This window comes from Syngnathus leptorhynchus, chromosome 18 (assembly GCF_054491065.1).
Source record: "Syngnathus leptorhynchus isolate UIUO chromosome 18, UIUO_Slep, whole genome shotgun sequence".
NCBI lineage: Eukaryota > Metazoa > Chordata > Actinopteri > Syngnathiformes > Syngnathidae > Syngnathus > Syngnathus leptorhynchus.
In genome coordinates this window covers 3,356,114-3,376,435 of record NC_141212.1, presented here as the reverse complement: position 1 = coordinate 3,376,435, position 20,322 = coordinate 3,356,114, and the positions used below count along the sequence as shown (strand labels likewise).

General features: G+C 49.0%; 1 protein-coding gene across 9 annotated transcripts in view; it reads right to left on the bottom strand.

The window, feature by feature from the left end:
* syne1a (spectrin repeat containing, nuclear envelope 1a) overlaps positions 1-20,322 on the bottom strand; it is a 77,309-nt gene that overhangs the window by 23,054 nt on the left and 33,933 nt on the right. For all 9 annotated transcript variants that reach the window (XM_085936938.1, XM_085936942.1, XM_085936941.1 and 6 more), the window contains 41 exons: positions 20,118-20,230; positions 19,840-20,045; positions 19,616-19,777; positions 19,272-19,551; positions 18,985-19,157; positions 18,608-18,917; positions 18,365-18,529; positions 17,570-17,929; positions 16,227-16,363; positions 15,088-15,265; positions 14,235-14,417; positions 13,714-13,857; positions 13,009-13,164; positions 12,517-12,681; positions 12,277-12,449; positions 12,045-12,198; positions 11,795-11,938; positions 11,553-11,717; positions 11,160-11,477; positions 10,925-11,080; positions 9,892-10,062; positions 7,625-7,951; positions 7,405-7,557; positions 7,167-7,334; positions 6,887-7,063; positions 6,033-6,179; positions 5,821-5,946; positions 5,560-5,736; positions 5,210-5,475; positions 4,969-5,125; positions 4,497-4,895; positions 2,853-4,436; positions 2,451-2,776; positions 2,226-2,370; positions 1,933-2,151; positions 1,577-1,863; positions 1,338-1,503; positions 1,120-1,275; positions 904-1,056; positions 523-705; positions 239-376 (listed from right to left, as the gene is read on the bottom strand). In XM_085936938.1, coding sequence (XP_085793064.1) covers positions 239-376; positions 523-705; positions 904-1,056; positions 1,120-1,275; positions 1,338-1,503; positions 1,577-1,863; positions 1,933-2,151; positions 2,226-2,370; positions 2,451-2,776; positions 2,853-4,436; positions 4,497-4,895; positions 4,969-5,125; positions 5,210-5,475; positions 5,560-5,736; positions 5,821-5,946; positions 6,033-6,179; positions 6,887-7,063; positions 7,167-7,334; positions 7,405-7,557; positions 7,625-7,951; positions 9,892-10,062; positions 10,925-11,080; positions 11,160-11,477; positions 11,553-11,717; positions 11,795-11,938; positions 12,045-12,198; positions 12,277-12,449; positions 12,517-12,681; positions 13,009-13,164; positions 13,714-13,857; positions 14,235-14,417; positions 15,088-15,265; positions 16,227-16,363; positions 17,570-17,929; positions 18,365-18,529; positions 18,608-18,917; positions 18,985-19,157; positions 19,272-19,551; positions 19,616-19,777; positions 19,840-20,045; positions 20,118-20,230 — 9,467 coding nt within the window. The remainder of the gene's footprint in view (positions 1-238; positions 377-522; positions 706-903; positions 1,057-1,119; positions 1,276-1,337; positions 1,504-1,576; positions 1,864-1,932; positions 2,152-2,225; positions 2,371-2,450; positions 2,777-2,852; positions 4,437-4,496; positions 4,896-4,968; positions 5,126-5,209; positions 5,476-5,559; positions 5,737-5,820; positions 5,947-6,032; positions 6,180-6,886; positions 7,064-7,166; positions 7,335-7,404; positions 7,558-7,624; positions 7,952-9,891; positions 10,063-10,924; positions 11,081-11,159; positions 11,478-11,552; positions 11,718-11,794; positions 11,939-12,044; positions 12,199-12,276; positions 12,450-12,516; positions 12,682-13,008; positions 13,165-13,713; positions 13,858-14,234; positions 14,418-15,087; positions 15,266-16,226; positions 16,364-17,569; positions 17,930-18,364; positions 18,530-18,607; positions 18,918-18,984; positions 19,158-19,271; positions 19,552-19,615; positions 19,778-19,839; positions 20,046-20,117; positions 20,231-20,322) is intronic.

Here is a 20,322-nt window from a genome sequence, read left to right as displayed (position 1 = left end):
AGTGGCACAATTGTGTTGTTCTGTTGAGACAGGATGAAGTCTTTGTTTTGGAAAAGAGATAAGTGGTTTCAATTAGAATCGCAATCAGAATGGATTTGATTGCACTGTCAGCAAAAGGTACATTCACAACTAGGATTTCTTCGAAACCAAGATAGCAATTTAAAAAGTGTAAATAAAATAAAAAGAAAAATGGGGGGGGGATATTAATAAGGTCAACTTGTAAAAAAAAAAAACTCACCTGATATGCTCGAATTTGCTCTTGTAGTTGTGAGAGTGGACTCCAGACGACGTTACCGCAGACCAGAGTCTCGGCTTTTTCGGCCCAGCTCAAAATAAATACCTTCACGCTTTGATATTCCGCCATTTGCTTCTCTGCCTGCTCAGGGTTATATAACATAGACAAGAACGGAGAATTAATTCAAATGAAAGACATCAGAATCATCTTTAAAGGCATAGGGAATTTTATTTGGCGCCTCCTTCTGGTGGTAATTAATAATGGCAAACTGTTGTTGAATGTCTGACCTTTTTAAGTCTATTGCTCCTGTCCTGGACCTGCTGCGTGGCACGGCGCTGCTCTTTGGCCATTTGTGCCACCACGTCGCCTAGCTGCTTGCACAGCAGGGGGTTCTGCTCGCCAAATTCCTGCACGGCCGCCGCCAGCTCGGCAAGGGTGTGAGCGCAGCACTCGCACTCCTCGCGGAGTATCTGGGGAGGAAACGTTAGCATTTTGTGACTTTTTTTTTTTTTTTTTGCAGCTCAAGATGGCCGCAAATACGATTATCACACTCCGACAAAATGGAGGACATTTCGACCTTCATTAACCTAAACATCTGCTCAATGGATAGCTGATTTAAGGGGGGGGGTTAATTGCTTGCTAATTATTCAATCAGTCAGGTTGATTACCCTGTTCTCCTCTTTGGCCTCCTTCAGACTGGCCCTCTTGATATCCAATCTCAACGTGATGCTCTTCAGTTTGCTCTCGATGTCCTTCAGTCTGCAGCTGAAGTCCTCCTTCACGTCCCGCGTCTGATGCACCTCGCGTTCTCTGGCTTGGACCTGGAGCAGAAAGACACCGGGGGATTAATGGAAGGAATTCGAATAACGTGTTTTGGCGCTCACCTGGTCTTCGGCCGAGCCCAGAGCCAGGGTCACCTCAGCAAGCTGCATACTGAGCTCCGAGGGCAAAGCCGCCTGGAGCTGGTGGTACTTGGACTGCTGCATCTCGGTCATGCGCTCCACGCTCTGACGTCTGCTGATGACCCCGCCGTGGGCGCTCTGCGACGAGACCCGGAGGTCAGACGGAGATCTTACGCTCACGCGTTGTCATTTGCGAGCACCTCCAACTCTTGCAACAGCGTGTCGAGGTCGGCGGTGGGACTCAGGAGCAAGCCGCGGGTGTCTTGAATCCAACCTTTGACCAAGCCCAGCTCCCTCTCCACCTCCTCTCGTTCTCGCAACTCCTGTTGAACTTGCACCCTGCTGGCCCGAACCTGAGAAACAAGGCTTGAAAAGGCAAAGGAGGGGAACATTTTTATCTACGGAGATGTAAAATCCAACATTTCAAAGCATCGCCTACCTGTCGTATTCTTCACGCGTGCGCTTGATCTCTTGCAAGCATTGCGTTTCCTGCTGGCCATTTTCCATCTTGCTCTGCAACTTTTCCTCCTCCTCCTCATCTCCTCTGAGGCTGTGAATATGCCGCCTCAGCAGAGCCAGGATAGACTGCTCCCTCTCCACCTCCAGTACGAAGGAGTCATGGTACTCCAGGAGGGTCTGGAGCGCCGCCCTGGTGGCCGCCTTCTCCACGGTGCTGTCTGGGATGCGACCGTGAAGGTCCGTCGAGACGGATCGTACTTTATCCATCTGCGGAGCGGATAAAACAGATATCTTGTCTGACCTGAATCAGTAACAAGCCTCCATTATCTTCCATACCTTCTCTGTGAAGTTTCTCCATTCCCGCGCAGTGTCCTCCAGCGCCCTCTCTTGGGTCCTGGCCACATCGCGAAGCCTACTCCAGCGTTGCCATAGCGACGAGAGCACTCGAGCCATAACGGTTGCGTCGGACTTGGCGAGGAGCCGCTCTAACTCGCTCGCCTTCTCCTTCAAAGCGTTGAGGGCTAACTCTTGCACGTCGACTTGAGTTACCAGAGACTGTGGCAGGAGAATATATATCTAAAAATTTTTTAAAAAACAGCTAACATTTAATATCTCTGTGTCTCTCCTACCTTGTATTTACCACACTTGTCTTCCGCCTGCTGGAGACTGTCTGCTTTCGCCGTGGCAAAGGCGGCCATCTTGTTCTCGGAGTCGTTCATCTGTTCGACAAGCCTCTCTCTCTCGTGTCGGAATGAGGCCCAGAGAATTGCACATCTAAAAAAAAAAAATGTGATCATGAGAAATTTGGATTGACAGTAAATGGACTAAAAAGGGACAGATGAATAAAGGAGAACCTTTCATGAACTTCTCTGCAGGCCTCCATCTGCTGTCGGACTCGGGTGCTCCTCAATCGAGCGGCTTCAACTTCTCGTCCGAGTTCCCTCATCAACCGAGTGCCCGCGATCGGCTCCCGGGTCGTGATCTCCTCTAAGACAGCCGCCAAGTTCTTGTCCTGGTTGTCGATTTGGTCCAGGTTGAGTGTCCAGTCGGCGTGGTGCTCCAGTTCCACGCCTCGGTTCGCCCGCTGGAGGAAATCGTCTGCGCGATCCAGACATTTCTGAAGCGACTGCAGTGATGAGTGATGGCGCCGGAGCAGACTGAGAGCTTGATCCAGTGTCGCCTACCATGTGCAGAAGAATTTATTTCTTCTTTAAGGTAGCAAAGTGCAATCGTAAAACAATTAAGACTGGTCTTACCTGTTTGTTGACAATTTCTTTTTGAACTTCAGTTCCCAGTGTCCTCAGCTCCTCAAATTTCTCCTTTACATGGACTGGAGGAATATTTTTGCCGATCCTTTGTTCTTCTCGATGAGACAAGGCCTCCATTACCCTCAATTTACTAGTCGCTTCTTCTTCGGTGATTCTCATTTTCCGCACTTTCTCCAGCACTTCCTCAACTTTGGTTTCGCTCAGCGGTTCCTTCAGAGCGTCTCTAACAGCGCGCAGCCATTCGGAGATCTTTTCCAATTCCTCGTCGAAGGCTTCGGATTGCGTGAGGTCTTTTTGGCTTTCTTCCACGCAGCGTTTCACATCGGAGCGTAAAGATTGGAGCGATTCAGTCATTTCCCGCAAGGAGGCGGAGTCAAACCTCAAGTCGAGAACTTCGATTTGTTGGCTACATTCTTTGGCTTGGGAGGAAAAACCGTCCAGACATTGGAGTAAGGCATAAAGAGACGCGATTTTATCAATGACATTCTTTTTTTTGTCCGACTTGATCGTCATCAGATTGTCTTTGGCGGACGTAAGTTGCTGGTCGAAACTTTTCCGTCGTTTCTTATGTTCCGCTAATGCTTTCGAGGCCTCGTCCAAACGTTGAAGAGCCTTCTCGGTTCCGCTTGACAACTCGGTGTGAAGCCGAACCAGCTGACGTGTTTCTTCAGCTCCGTATGTGTGGCCCAAACAGAGAAAAGCCTCGTTTCTACCACGAACTTCTCTCACGGCGCTGCCGACGTGCGCTAAACTTTGCCCTAGTTTGCGATAGTCGTCCATGAAGCAAACAAGCTCCTCCTCTTTCGGACTGATAGTCATCTTCTCCAGATTGTCAAATCGCTCCTGTAGTCTCTCCACTGTGCTTCGAGTCGCCTCCAAAAAAGTGCCCAATTCCTTCCTGTCCAGGATGAGTTGCTGGAGCCTGTCTTTCTTCTCTTTGGCCAAGGCCAGGATGCCGTTGTACTGTTGCGGGAGTGCGTTGAGCCGCTCGTCCAAGTAGCAGTGGTCGATCTCGTTGAGAGTGGGAAGGATCTCCTGACCTATCCTCTGCACGATCAAAAGGAGGTTCTCGTTCTCCGACGCTCCTTCCAGGACTTTTTGAAAGGCGGACAGATGCTCTTGTAATTCCGAGCTGTCCTCGATGTCGCCGAAGTTGATTTCGGGGAAGGTGACGGCTTCCGCTCGCCTGAGCCACCGGCAGGTTTTGTTCAGGTCGACCTGGAAGTACTTCCTGGATATCGAGGCCTTTTCCAAGATTGTGACACGCTGGCCGGTTCTCTGTAGGGCCGTTTCAAAGGCCGCCTGAAGCTCCTGGAGCCTGCTCATAGTTTCTCCTCGCTCTTTGTCCGTGGCGTCCCTCTCCAGCTCCCGACCTTGAACCCAGAGAGACGCCAGCTCCCTCTGATAAGCCCGAAGTCCGCTTTGGATGCTCCGACACGCTGCCGCCTCTTTTGCCAGATCTTCCGGGAGGAGCGCAATGTGGTCATCTATCAGGGCCTTGCTCTCCTGTCGTTCTACCCACGAGAGTGCTCGGGAAAGACCCTGAAGATACTGCGTCCGTTCCGTGAAGGCCTAGAGAAAACAATTTGAGATGAGGCAAAGGAGAAATTATTTGAGGAAGAAGCAGCGTACCTTGCTGAGGTACTTCCTCCTTTGGGTGACCCGAGCCTCCAGCGCCTCCACTTCAGTCTGGGCTCGCTCGACAAGCTCCTGCAGGCATTTCCTCTCGCTGAGCCCCAGCCTGGACGCCACGGCCTGAGCCTCGCTCACCGCCTGAGCCAGCAGCTGCTGCCGAGCCTCCAGCTCCACGCATACGCTCAGATGGTCGAATAAAAAACTCTGAGCCAGGTCGGGCGGCGGGCTGGTATTCAACACTGAGGTGAGCGTGGGCCGTTGTTCTTCCACCCACTCCCGGGCGTCCCTCAGCTGGGTTTCCACCCGCGCCAGATCCTCCAGGGTTTGTGAGGACTCCTGGATCTTCTGCTGGATAAGAGACTCCAGCTGGGCCCAGCGCTGCTCGAGATGACCCACCTAAAGCCAGAAAACCCAATTAAAAAAAAAAAAAAAAAAGTTTCTAAATGAGATCCTATTGGAGCAATTTTACCTGTTGTTTGACCAGTTCCTTGTCCAGCAAATTTATTCGAGGCAGGATGGCTTGTTTCTGCTCGCGGAGATCTTCAAGTGTCGCACGTTGCTCCACGAGATCGCCGGACAACTTCCTCAGAGCTTCCAGGTGCTCCTTTGTACTTTCAGTGTCAGCCCTGTGCAAACACAGAAGGAATGTTTCATTAAAAAAAAAAGTTCTCACACTGACATAAATGTTGACGACGTTCCACAACAACGACCTGGCGAGATAGTCCCACTCCCTGGACACTTGATGGAAAAGCTCCTCGACAGCAGCCACGCTCTCCTGGTACTCGCCGCTTCGCTGCATGTCCTCTCCTCGCTCCGCCTCCAGCTCCTCGGCGCGCTGGCCCATCTCAATCCAGATGCTGCGTATCTTCTTCGCCTCCTTCATGGCGCCGCTGATCTGTCCATCCGCCAGCCGCTCAATGGCCTCCATCAAGCGGCTCACCTCCGACTGCCTTTCCCTCACCTGCTGGAGGAACTCCTGGGAAAGTTGGATGGTGAATGTTTTGAAGGTGTCAAAAATGTCACACTCTTCCACAAATAGTTTTTTTTTTAAAATGCACACCTGAGCTTTGTCCAACTGGTTCTGTGCAATTCTGGGCTCAAGCTCTGCGGGACACCTGATGAGATTCTCAAGTTCCTGCTCAGTCTCCCTAAGCCGCACTTCAAGATCAGTCTTGTGCTCCTCGACGTCCCTCCAGCTCTCTGCGACCTCCTCGCAGACCATCATGCGGTCCTCAATCTACGCACAAAACAAACATGAAAGGAAGATCATTTGAATCAGCTACCAGATGTCTTCATAATTTTTTCATCAATAGCCACTAACCTGTAGTTTGACCTGCTGGATGTCCGTCGCGACCTCCTGCACTCGAAGAAGTGAGAGGTCGCAAGTGGAGCACACCAGCTGGAGGTAAGTACTGGCCTGCTCTTGGAGAGCCCGCTCCTGCTTCACCTAAAAAAAAAAAAAAAAAAAGTCATACAACGGTGACGCAACCTACCAGAGAGACTTCATTCAATAAAAAAATGTGTGACCCTGACCTGTTGTAGTGCCTCCTCCAGGCCAAGAGGGGTCAGTGCAGGAGGTTCTGGCTCCTGGGAGGCGGACATCAGCCAAGTCTTGCACTGCTGCAAGGTGTCTTGGACGCTTACGTGTCTCTGTAGCTCGTGGTTCAGACTCTGATATACCTAGAAACCATTTCGACTCTTCTTTTAAATGATACTTAGTGACATATTCGACAGGTGTTGAATGCGGAGGCGTCCAAACGGCCGCAGATGATTGACAATCTTAATACGGGAGTCTTAAAGATAGAAAGAAACAAGGAAGGGGGGGGGGGGATGCATTGGCATATTGCCTGAAGTTTATTTGGCGAAGACTCCAAAGCTGGCATGGTGGCAAGTGGCAGGCAGGATATTAGAGCTTACGTCGGGAACGCAGTTGGCAGATAAGAACGGTTAGGGGGGGGGGTACAAATTGACGAGAAGCCAGCAGTGTGGCTGGATCACACAATGCCAGATTGGCGACGCTGTTTGGGGAGGTCAGTAATGATGACAGAGTGGAAGTTGCCAAAAAAACGACAGAGTGGCGCTGGATTAGTGTGGCGTCAAACAGCGGCCGCCTTTTTTGGGTGCAGGCGTGGAAAGTGTGGAGTTGACAGGGGGGGGGATATGCGGAGATTAATACGGCCAGATTGACTTGCCGTCAGACGCCGCCAAGGCTTCCGTGCTGGCGTGGTCCGGAGACAATTTAGGTGTCGCGTCGGGTTAGGATTAAGTTCTTGTCACTGAATGTTGACGGAGTGTGACTGTGCATGCGTGGCCTTATTTGGCACGTGTAGAGGACGACCCAAAAAAAAAGTCAAGCGGCGCTTCTTCAAATTCCAATTCCCACTCACCCTCTGCGCCGTGCTGCAGATGGCCGAGTAGCTGTCTTTGGTTCCTTGCTGGTGCGCGTGGACCTGCTGTCTGAGACGACTCTGCACGCGTTGGTCGCAGCCGCGCACCAGGTGCTCCCCGCGTTGCTTCAAGCCTGCCAAGCGATCCTCAAAGCTGGCTATCTCCTCCATGATGGCCTGTGAAGGACAAAAGGAGAAGGGGTGTTCAATGACGCGGGAGGTGGTCAGCTTTGACTTTAAGATGGAGATGAAAAAAAAAAAAAAAAGTCCCGATGGTCACCTTGTGCCTGGCTAGTTGTTGAGTAGCCGCCTCCAGGCTGCGGCTCACGCTGGGCTCGGGCGTCACCATCCTGCTAGACATGTGTAGCAACCAGCGCTCGGCCTCCTGAAGCTCATTGTGATACGTTTCCTGTTCCTTCACCTGGCACTCTAATTGCAACACGTGAGCCTAAGTGGAAAAAAAAAAACAACAATAATGAGCCAGATTGTCGGAAAAAATGGAGATGCAAAATACGCACCGTGGCTATGTTACAGAGATCGGTGTAGTCTTTTTGCAGTTTGTTCATTTTGTCTCGAATTGAGGGGTAATGGACGGAGGCCAGGAGAGCGTCGCCTTTCTCCATCACTGACCTGATGGAGCCGTCGTGGGACTGAACCATCTGCAGCAGAGCCTGGAGGGCACACAGTGTTAAAAAAAAAAAAAAAAGGATGCATTTTTCTTTCCTGCTGGTTCTTCACCTTATACTTGGCCAGCTGTGCTCTCCGTTGGTAAAGCTCAGCTTTAGGTTCCGGCGACGAGCAAAGCAGAATCTTGGTCTCCACCAACCACTGGGCCTGAGCCTTATATCGCTCCTGAAACTCCTTAGCCAGGAGCGAAGCTCGCTCTAGGAAGCTGTGCTCGGTCCTCAGCCAACCCGCCAGCTCCTCCAGCTGAGAAAGACGCGCCTCCACCTCCACTCCGAGTCGCTCAGCTCCGGCCTCGTGTAGGAAATTGGCCGCTTGCTCGGCACGTTCCCTCAGGGACTTCAGGAAGCTGTGGCCGTGATGGAGATCTGCTTGTAGACTCTGAGTGAGGAAGCAGCGTGTGATAATATTTTTAAAAAACAAATAAAGTGAAGTCATTCTTAAGTAAGCTTTGGTTTCGGATCCAAATTAGGATTGTCTGACCTCTTCGGGGCATCAAATCCCAGAGGATTGAATAATAGGAAAGGAGGACCCAATTATAAGAGCCCCTTAACAAGAAGGAGGAGCTGCGGGGGGGTTCCCGGGTAACGGCAAAACAAGCTTGATGGGGCGCCGTTTGGCTTTCATCATGGCTCCATTACTGGTGAGGAGGAGCTCCACCTCCAGCTATTTTAACCATGTGATATGCTTGCCTAGACACGTCCATGTTTGACCTCCAAGTCTTTCCAGTGACCCACCAGTGTTCCTTCCATAGACTCTTAATAAGGCGACCGAACACAACACGGTTTGCTTTAACGAGACCTGAACCCAAACAAGTTAGTAGAAATCGCTATTTGTGACTCCACATTTCCCTGGGACCCGCCGGCTCGTACATTTCTGAGTCCATATGGTGCGTTTAAAAACCATGCTGATTCATTAACGGCTGACAAAGGAGCAGACATTATAGTCTGCTGAATATTATTTATGAGATCCCCTTTAGGCTGTTAAACGCTCTTCCATCATGCTAATATTAATTATTCAACGTGTACTCCTCGTTTGTGTGACACGCCATTCTGTCAACATTTGTCTGCAGTCGCTCAGATCTACTACTTGCATAATTATTACATTCATTATTGCAATATGTCAGGCAACATCAAAATAGTTCACATTTATGAACATGTTTTTTTTTATGAAGGGTAGGATTTTGTTTTCATTAGAATCCAAACAATCCTTTTTGATCTTGGAAAAAAAAGTGAAAATATGTATTCAAAATTAGATTTTTAGGTCTAAAAATATGCCAAAAATACAATATATATATATATATATTTTTTTTTTTTTATTAATATCCAAACAATCCTTTTTGATCTTGACAAAAAAAAGAAAAAAAAAGTGAAAATATGTATTAAATATTAGATTTTCTTTGGGTCTAAAATTATGCCAGAAATACAAAATGAATTTATCTATTTTTAAATAAAGGTTGACTCTAATTTGGGTCAGAGGTTTGCTCATTTATGACAATTTTAAGTCAGCCTCTCCTTTTGGCATGGCTATTGACCGCGACTCTTTTGTGTCAACGCGTAATCGTGGCATTTCGACGAGACACCCCGGTGAGCTCGACAAAAAGTTGGTGGAAGGACACGTGTCAGAAGCCATCCATTGATCTCCAACCAAGATAACTACAGAGCTCACGTCAGGCGGCGCGTGGCGTAGTTAAGAAAATGTGCGTAGCTTGTCGAAGCGCTTTCATTACGACTCTAGACACGCGAGCGATGCGGTGAAGCGCTGCTGCATCAATTATGGAGTCTGAGCCAGCACGTTGCTGACACCCGGTGCTTCTTCTTCATCCTGGTCATCACAGCGGGGCGTCGCACCCTGCTAACACCCTCCTTCCAAAACGCCCGCACGCTTTGTCTTCATAACAACTATGGATCGATACGCACCTTTTGTGATCGTAGAAACTATTTCACATCTTGCAATAGCAAGCTATTTTTCTTTTTTTAGCGACTTGTCAAAAATTGCCATTTGGCTGGGTAGGCATAAAAAAAAATGTGTAAAAAAAAAAAAAAAAAAAAGCATTTATCTTGGCCAAGCATGCTGAAGCTGCCAAAAAAAAATGTGTTACCCAAGCAAATATTCTGTGTTGCCTTGTGTTTAAAAAAATCTTCCCACTAAGGACTTTAAAGACTAAAGTAAGCGAAATGTTGAACGTGACAGCTTGAAAATTCATAAGCAGGATATAATCAAGGGAAAAAAAAGGAAAATATGAATCATGGACAAGTGGGAGGTGAACCTCATGAATATGTCAAATGTCAAATAGTTTGTTCCACGTGTTAAAGCGGTACCTCTAATTTCTTGAGTTTTTTCTCCAGCGCGTTCCGGTCGAGAGGTTCCGAAGTATCGCTCACTTCTGTGAAGCTTTTCTTAGTAGTGCAGAGCCACTCGGTGAAGGACACGCAAAGGTTTTCCGCTTCCTGTATACTCTTGAGCTCCTCTTCCAACTGCTTAATGGTTTCCTGAAAAGCAGATTTAATAAATTGAAATATTTTTAAAAAAATCCATTTTTAATCCATTGTCATTTCAAGGCAGCTTTTATTTGCTGGATCTGTTTATGCCACTTATTTTTTTTCATCTGTCTGTAAACAAAAACAGCCTTCAGGTTTTTTTTCCAATAGCTCCTCTTTTAAAGTTACGCCCCAGCGAGCTGTAACCACCGAGGACCAAAAGCTCTGTGAACAGCCATCAAAACAGAAAAATACTCTTTTCCCCAGCCCCCCCTTGTTTCATCTGCACAAAGGAGGGAGTTAGGATGAGGAGGGTGGGGGGGGGGGGATGTGCATTATCCACTTGACTGAGATTTGGAGTCAATAACACCACGAGGATGGTGAGGCTTTCTTTGCAGCTTTGACACATTATTCACTCCATGTCCAAAATCCTGTGGTGAGGAGCTCCAATTAGCTGATATTGCTGAGTGCACACCTTTTTCCTGTGAGGCTCAGCCCTTCACCTCCTCCTCCCACTTGGCATGATTACAAAGAACGTGACATCACACGGATGTCATGTGTCTCGTGTGTGTGTGTGTGTGTGTGTGTGTGTGTGTGTGTGTGTGTGTGTGTGTGTGTGTGTGTGTGTGTGTGTGTGTGTGTGTGAAGCCAATTTAAACTGCGCTAACTTTTTGGAAAGGGTTGTCACTGAAGGTGTTAAAATCAATGCTAGCTTTTCCACTCCTGGTGCTGGGTGTGAGATTGTCTCATTGGGCTCAGAATTGATTTTTCTTTCCCACAGAAATGGTGTGTGTGAGGGGGAGGGGGGCAACAAACTGGATGAAAGGACTTCAATGGTTATTATTTGAATTGAATCTCTAATCATCCAGCGTACCTGTATGCTGAACATCAGCGAGTGGTAGCGTGCGGTGATGTGGGTTGCCGTGACGCTAACGCGACCGCTGATGTCCGTTTCTTCCAAAGCCTGCTGGGCCAGAGAGGAGAGGCCGTCCACTTCGTTTTGTCGAGCCAGCACCGTTTTAAGGCACAGCTGGTTCAGCGCAAAGAAAAAAAAAAAAAATCGTAACGGAGCTTCGGCGCCATCATCTCAATCGACATTATCTTCAAACCTTGAGTTTCTTCAACTGAGTCTCCTTAGTGCTTCTATCTGACCTCCGGTGCAGCCTCAAGTCGGCGCCTTTCTCCATCTCTTCGAGCCAGTGAGCCAAAGTGAGGAACTTGTGGCCCATCACTTTTAATCTGGTCAGGGAGGAGTTCAGCTGAGTCTGGGTTTCTGCCAGGTGGTTCTGGTAGGCCCCCCACTCTTGCTGCGCCGTGTCAAGGGCTCTGTCCTCGATTTGGGGTATGCCCCACGGGATGACGCGCTCCCTGCTAGTTAGCACCGAGGACAGCAGAGATTGTCCGTCTGAGCAGCGCTCCTGTAGAATCTGAAGATAAAAGTAAATAAAGCAAGAAAATGAATCACACCTCCGCTACATGGAAGGTTAATGAAGTGTGATTACCTGAAGCTGCTTCAGCGTTTCCTCAAGTGTATCCACAGTCCGCTCGGGATGAGACAATGAGGCCAGAGTGGATTGCTCCTTCTCCAACCAATCTTCAAACACATGAAGTCCTCGCTGATACTCCTGGTGGATCAGAACCAGCCCCTTGGCCTTATTGACTGCACTCTGTCCAAAAAAAGAGGAAAAATGGGAGATGATCATTCAAAAAAAAAAACAAAAAACAAGACCTTTTCTTTCCATACCTTGGCTTTTTCTTGCAGGTTGTTGTATCTACTCTGGAGCTGCTTCACTTCTTGTTGGGTGCTGCCGTGTTCCGCCATGTTGGCCCCTTTTGATGCTATAGTCTCCAGAGGACAACTGTGACTCAGCACTTCTTCATACAGAAGCTGGAATGAACACACAAGCACATGTATTCATTGCCGGGACAGCGACCCCCCCCCCAGAATAATGGATGAGGTAACACATGCCACGTTTGCGTTTTCTGGAATGTACCTTAGTCTTGCCCAGATTTGCTGTTTTGTCTCTCATCTCCGAATATTGTCTGTCGGAGCAACTCAGTGTTTCTTCAACGCGGTCCATCCAGAGGACAAAGTGACCCACGTCCTCCTGATAGCTGGTCCATCGTGACAAAGCGCCTTCCAGTTGGCTGTTAACGGCAAAAATATCACATGAAGTGATTTTTTTTTTATCAACTCGGATCCGAATGAGAAACTCGCTCGCAAACCTTTTGCATTTGATGGAGGCAGACAACAAGGAGTCCCACGAGTCCTTAAGGTCCTGGATTTGTTTGCGGATCACCGGGACGCCCTCGGCCGACGTGTTTCTCTGAACGGCTTCTCCTCTGGTTAGCAACATTTTGAGTTGGATCTCCCGCTCTTGGCGGGCGGCGAGCAAAGCCTGCACGCACGGAGGAAGCGGCCAATCAATGAAAATGGATCGACAAGCTCGTCTAGCAATTTCTTACCTCCAATTGTAACATCCTGTCCTCCAGCACGATTTTATCGGAGGTGCTGGAAGTACAGGTGGCGAGGACACTCTGGGCCTCGCACACCCATTCCTGGAGCTCTTTAAGACCCTGAGAGAAGAGACGATGCTCCCCGACCACACGTTCTATCCTGGAGGCCTTGTCCTGTCGGGAATTGCACGCAGAGAAATGCAAATAAGACAAGGAAAAAAGATCACAGTGGATCAATGTCAATCAATCTTCTTAAAAGGCTCCCGCTGGAAGCCGTTAGCTCGTTTTGCTCGCCATCCAATTCATCACACGTTACAATCGACACATTTAATAAGGCCTCGAAAAAAAGGTCATCCGCTGCCGCATTGCCGTATTTCACGTGTGTGACATTTTAGGATAAGGCGAACACATTCTTTGCCCTTTCTTGTGCAGATGACCGAATCAAATACACGAGGAAAGCAAAAAAAAAAAAAAATGTCAAGAAGCGACAGAACTTTTTACCTTGGTCAAGTTGCCGAGAGCCAAGTACTGTGCAGACAATTGGGACACTCGATGGAGGAAGCCTTTGCCGGCGGCCTGACCCTCCCAAAGGCAGTGAGCTCGCTCCCTGAGGCGGCCCAGTTCTGCATCGCGACCGGACATCTCTTTGAGGACACTCTGGTGTCCGAGTTCCAAGCACAGAGACAACATGTCAGATAAAGACATTCATCCAAATCTTTTTTTTTTTTTCATTTGTCCTCATTTGGGTAAACGGAATGTTTTTTTTTGTATTTGAGGTGCTGTGGGGAAACATACAATTGGTTTGCCAGGGTCCAAATAAAAAAAAAAAAGATCAACAGTGATAAGGCTTTGCCTCCTTTGTCAGTTTTTAACGCTCCTCACCGCCACCCCCCATTTTTTTTGTGTGTCTGCCAGACATGACAGATCTTGTTATCGCATGCAAAGGGAGGGGGGGGGGGGGGCTTTTGACAGAAGTGAATTTAATTAGATTCCCCGATTTTGCCTCTGACTATTATGTCAAGCCGCTGCTCTATTTTGAGCCAGTGGTGCTCAACAAATGTAATTAGGTCTTCTTTCCCCCAGTTGATTTCAGATTACACTTTGGAGAGGCTTATCACATATTTGGTGCCCTTGAAAAAAAAAAATCAGCTCACAAATAACATACTAACCACCACATCCATTTTGAAAAAACTCTGAATAAATTACCTGCAATTTTCCCAGCTCTTGTTTCTTGGCCGGGAGGTCGTGTAGCCGAGCGCTGCTCTCCTGAACTCTGACCTCGGTGCTGTGCAACCACTCCTGCAGGGGCTCGGCGCTGGCCTCGAACTCTGTCATCTGGCACCGTAAATTCTGGACGCATGCAATCAGTCGATCAAACGTTGAGATGTTCCATCAATTTTGAGAAGGGTGCTTCTTGGTAGATTTTTTTTCATCTTCTGACAGCACTTCTCTTGTCATTTCATTTAAGCCATGAGCTGTAAAGGCCAGTCAATGTGTGTGTGTGTGTTTATCTATGTGTGTCTATTAACCTTGGCTTTTATTGAAGAAAGCACTTATGTGTGAAAAGTGCTCGACTATAAATAAACCTTGATTGATTGATGGATGGAATTCATTGATGGAGGGAAGAGTGTTGCTGTACTATGATGTCATTATTTCTTTTGCAGACTCATCTCAATTAATTCCAGAATCAGGAAATTGAAATAAATGACATCTACCTAGAAACCCACCTTGAGCGCATCCTCCCTGAGCTGAAGATTATTCATCAGGCTCTTCCAGTCCTCTCTGGCGTTTGCCGCTTTGGCCTTGATGGCCTCAACCCGCTCTTTGGACACCACGGCCATGAGCAGCTCCCCGCTGGCTCCCACTGAACTCAGTCTGGCCTGGCCGTGCTCCCTGTCACTCAAGAACTCCTGAGGGACACACGCAACAGACAAAAGAAGCTGTTGAACACACACAAGAAGGAGGAGGGAATCATATTTGATTTTTTTTAAAGTTGCACATTTTAAATGGTCGACGGCAGCTCCACCCTTCATTTCAACCAAGTTTGCCCCAAACGATGGAACATGACCGATGGAGGCCAATAAGTCTACTTTTTTTTAAACATAATGTGTCTCTTCCATACCCAGCCCCTCCCTCGGAGCTGAGACGATGACAGCAGCGCAGCGGGGACCACTCCACCATCTGTGCAGTCACACACACTTACTGTACACACACACACACTGGCTTGTTTTTGTCTTCAAACTTCTCGCTTTCATATCTCCCTCCACCCCTGCTAAAGTGTACACCACCACTTACGGGTGATGCAGCCCTCCCACTCCGAGTTGTGCTCACCCCCTCCCATGCCGGTCCTCCTGGAGGTCAGCCATGTGGAAACATTGTTCCACATTCCTCACCAGGTCAAAAATAAATAAAACATGGCTTTTCTTTCCTCGGTGACAAAAACAACTTTTGAAGGAGGATGCGTACTAACGTTCTTCTTTCAAGCCTTGGTGACAATAAGGAACAAAAATAGAATATATCCCACTGGTCTGAATTGCTTGAATAGCAGTCCGGTAAAAAAAATAAAAACAAAAGTCTTACTTGTATTCTTTGTAAGGCGGCGGAGGCCTCGGCCACACTCTGCGGCACGTCGAAACATTTGGCGGTGCAGATCTTGGCGTTGACCAACCACTGCTGGAAGTCTCGAAGGGCGGCACGGAAGCGCTGCTCCAACAGCCGCTCCTTATTTTGGCACTCCCTGGATGCGCGGAGACTGAGACTGCGGGCACAAAAAGACAACAAGGGGCACTTGAGTCAATGGAGATGGCGAGACATACTGTTCTGTCTTTCGGTGTTGTGGCTGGGTGATGGGAAGCGCGCAGGTGGAGAGGGATGGCAAAAGTGGGTGAAGTGGAAGCGATGGGGGCTAAAGAGACCGAGCGGGGGGGATGGGGACCTCGGCGTGGGTTGAGAGGAGACATATGAGCGGGGGGGGGCAAAGAGTTCACCAGGGTGATAATATGAGGGATGACAGCTTGGTGCTACGAGGAAAAGGTGACCTAAAGACAACATGGCAGCGATAGTTAGAAGGGAAACTGGTTCTCGGAGTAGAACACTGTGCTTCCTTTCATTTTACCCGCACGCTCGCCACATTATTAGGCACATGTTTTATTTATAGCCATCGGCGAGGGCGAACAGGTGGCGGGCAAGACTATTTCAGAAAATAAACAAAAGGTAACAGTTTGACCTCAAATGCAGGCTGGAGAAGAACACGCTTGGCGCTCGTGAATATGCATGTTGAGGAAGGTCAAGGCAGGAGTGGGAGGTTTGTTGAAAAACGACTCATTATGTATTCACGTGCGCCGTCGGTGAAGTTGCGCGGGATGCACGCACATCTGTTTTGGGTGACGGGATGTGAGCGGCTCTCGACAAAAGAAGAGATACAAATAACTCTCAATAAATGAGAAATAAAAATATATATACAATAAATAAAATAAATAAACAACGACTGTAAGTCGGCACCAGAGAACTTTTGGCGGCGCTATCAAGAAATCGCTTTGACCGACATTCGCTATTTCATCATGATTTGGTCATCTGCTGAAAATTCCGACGTGGTGATGTTATCTTTCGTTTCCACGTGTGTTCACTTTCTTGTTTTATGCTTGAAACGCATGCACTGTGTAGAAAACAAACCAAAACAATCCGATAGGCAGCGTGTCGAAAAACCGCCGCCACCTCACCTGTTGTGTTGCTTGATGACAGCCGTGACCCGCTCGGACTGGGGGGCCAAGTCCCTGGAGTACTGCACCAGCTCGTTCAGTTGCCCCTTCAACTTCTCTGCCATGGGCTCGACGCTTTGCAGGCCTTCCACTACGTCCTGAGCGACACAAAATGCGGTCCAGCTTGGCTCGGTGTGTGCGTGCGCATGACACCGGTCAATAAGTGCCTTCACATTCCACACTGTGCAGTTTATACAAAGGCATGTTTGTTCTTAAAGGCGCGAGAGAGGAAGAGGCAGGAAGGAGACGAGCGCGAAGTCCTCCCGCTCTCCTCGGCGCGCCTCACACGCCGCGATCGGCCGATCATAAAATCCCGTCCTGTGAAATATGTCCTGCCTCCCTCCTCCGCTGACGTACGACCGATAAACATCCCCTCCTCCCTCCCCTTTTGCTTTTTCTGCCTCTCTCCGCCTTCCCCTACCCTGCCGCTGTTTCCCTCTCAAACATTTCCCTCCTCTCTCACGCTTTCTCCCTGTGGGATTCAGCTGTCAGCCCCGGCGCAGATGAAGCACTGCTTCAAAAAGAGGCACACAGGAAACGGAGGGAGGCTGCAGGAGAAGGAGGAGACAACGTCAGAGGGGCTGACTCCTCCTCTCTGCGGCCGCGCTTTGGACAGCGAGGACGAGCGAGGCGTGAAGGCTGCGTTGGAAAAGAGAGAAGTAAAAATTGTAAACAGCCGCGACGAGGGAAAAGAAAGTGGCGAGGAAGTCATCACTACTTATCTCAGTTGGAAAAAAATGATTTGGATACAAAATTGAGCATCCAAATCCAAGCAAGTCCAAAACACTAAAGGCGGAACAGCAAAAGGCATTAAAAATGTTTTTTTTTTTTTTAAATCCTAAATTGGCAGCGACCTGCCATCAAGTTTCCGCCTAATCCTGCAATAACAAACAATCAAAAATGTCAAATGGCTGATGGGTAAAAAATGAGGGCAAGTGATTGGATTGTAGCTGTCACAGCCTGATTGTTTCCGTAAAGCTGATTTACGGACTAATGTGTTTTGTTTTTTTTCGAACAAAAGGAACGAATAATTGCACATGGAAAGCAGAGTGTGCGTGCGCTTTGTGCGCATACGTGGCTAATCGTTTTTTTTAAATGACTCCTGCTCGTTCAACTCGAATCGCAATTTTTCATTACTGCCGCGTAAACATACTAACAATACGCAATTACCGACGATGATGAATCCCAGTGGCGAGCCGGCTATTTTTACTCAGGATTATGATTTTTTTTTATTTACACCCGTTGATTGTTTTCTTTTTTTTTTTTTATGAGATTATAACGGCGGCCATGTTAACAGCGAGTACCTTAGCCAGCTGCCACCCCGTCACCGCTTCCTCGCCATTGCAAAGTCCCTCGGCTCGAATCAGCTCCTGGCTCCACCCCCTGAGTCGCAGGTCCAGCTCTTTCGAATCGTTCTCCAGCCGAGACGTCAGGCGCTCGTACTCCTCTTCAGACGCGGCGGCGGAGGCGAGCGCCCCCTCTAGGCCGTCTCTGGCTCTCAAAGCGCCGCCTTCCCATTGCTCCAGCGCCTGAGACAACGCCCCCAGCTGCCGGTCCATGGCCTCGCAGCCCCCCGCCGCCGTGTGCTCCGCCGCCGACGCGGCGGTGCGTCGCACGATGCCGAGTCGCTCGCGGCCTTCTAAGAGTCGACACTCCACGCGCTCCTGAGGATTGAGAGGAGGCAAAGTTGCTAAGGAAACCGTCGGCTATAGAAACTGCGACCTGAGGATGAGCAGTCGACGCTATTTATAACGTATTCTCTTCGGGTGAGCGTGTGTGAAATTCAACACTTTGGACTGACTGTGTGTCTGTTTGCGTTCTTCACACCAGGGCTCCCTCAAACACTAATTTATGATCTGATAATTAGGATCCGAGCGTGAAAATTAAAATAAATCATTTTTGCTCATATCACATCTTTTACCTTTGGCTTAATAAACCAACTCATTTGAATCCATTCTGAATCCAATTCAATTTTCTGTAAATGGCGTCTTCCTTAATTGCCTATTAAGAAAATGGCGTTAAACAATCAGTTACCATAGCAACAGATTTCTAAAGGACTCTGAGTCAATCCCCGTTTCCTGAATAGAAGGACATCTCACCCTCACTTCATGTAGTTTCTTCTGGATGGAGGCAGAGTCTCCAGATGTGTCCGACCACTGCTGTAGCTCCTCCCCCGCGGTCATCAGCCAATCGGTGAGCTCCCGGACAGCCTCCAAGTATTCCTGGTGTTCCAGGACCACGCTCTGTGCCAGACGAACTTTCTCCTAAACGAAAAGCCACAACCGTTGTAAACATGACCGTTTTGGTAACATGAAGCAGTGATGACGCAACGTCCTTCGCACCTCCACCAAAGCGGCCAGCTCGTCAAAGTGCACCTGCAGCTGGGTCCGAGCGCAGTGGTTAAAACCGGCGTCGCCCGTCTTCTTGAAGAGTTCTCTGGCTTTCTCTTCCAGACTGGATAAGGCCAGCTGGTGGTCTTCCATGTCGGTCAGCAGGGCTCGAAGTCTCTCAAGCTGCGAGGCCTTTTCCCTGGGCGCCGGCTGTGGGGCGAGGGAGGCACGGACCTCCCGCTCCACGGCCTCCATCCAGCGCCGGAGCTGGGCCGCGTTTTCCAGGTATCCGGTCCACTGAGATACCGTCCACTCAAGACGACTGACAGAAATAAAACAGAGCATTAAAACTGTTTGTTTTTTTTTGTTTTTTGGACAGGCCTTCCCACCTGTGGCAACTCATGGCCGTGACAAGCAGCGTAGCCCAGGCATCCTCCACCTCCTGGAGTTGGGAACGCACAACTTCCTGTCCGCCGGCGCCGGAGCTCCGCAGGGCCATCTCGCCCTTACCCATCGCCATAGTTAGCTTGACCTCTCCCTCTCCTTTCAAAAGTAGGATATCCTGTGCAAACAGTTGGGATCAAAGAACTGCATCCAAATGTAGGTCAAATTAAGAAACAGCACCCTCTTGCGTTGAAAAGGTTCAAATGCGGCAAAACCGCTTCTCGGCTCTCACCTGCACAGTCTCCAGCCTCTGCTCCAACTGCTCCTTGCTGCCCATGGTGCTATCAACCGTGCCCAGCTTCTCCTGGATCTCCTCTAACCAGGCCCACAGGCTCTGGAGGGTCTCCCCAAAGGCCTGGTTCTCCTGGCAGCCTCGCAGCCTCCCCCTAGCGGCTTTGAGCAGAGCCCGGTGCTCCATCTGGAGCCGGGCCGCCGCACGGACCTCTTCGCCGGACCCGCGTCCTGCTTCAGACAAGGACTGGGCGTCCTGGATGACACGCTCGATAGAGTCTCTAAAGGAGAACGGTAATAAGTGACAGCTGATCAGAAGAAGCTTATGGAAATAAAGGTTCGTACCGTCTCGTTAAAAGCTCCTTATGGAGGTTTTCCACCCTATCCAGTTCTTCTTTGTTGTCAGGGGCACCTTGTTGGCTGTCTGCCCCGACAAGAGACTCCCTGTTGAGGCTGAGCCCCATCTGCTTCAGCCAATCTCTAAGACCTTCTACAGCATCATCAAAACTACAAAGGAGAGAAATCATGTGTTCATTTGGCGACTGTGTCACGGAAAAGTGATCCCTTACCTTTTGAGGAGATGAATGCTCTCCTCCAGGGTTCGTTGTCTGTGAGAACATTCATCCAGGAAGCTCGTCAACTCTCTCTGGCAGGAGGAGAGATGCTCCTGCAGCTGTGTTGCTGCAGCTTTCGGCAGGTGGAGGTGGAGCCTTTCCGCCTCCTCACAAATACGACGGAGACGCTCCTTGCCCTCTGAACTCCACTGCCTTGACGACTGCGTACGTAAATATGTAAATATTACAAACTGTGGGCTGCGCTTAAAATAAAATTAAAATAAAAGTCATACCTTCAATCTTTGCAACTTTGCCGTGAGGATGCAAACGTCTCCCGGGCGATTGGCGCATTCTTTCGACTCCGACTTCAAACCCGAGAGCCAGGAATGGAATTCTTGGAAAAGCTCTGCTTCCGCCGCAAGACAAAATAACAAACACGCGGAAGGCAAAGCTGTAAGAACTCCACACCGCTGTACAGGAAAAAGTGAAAGAACTAGA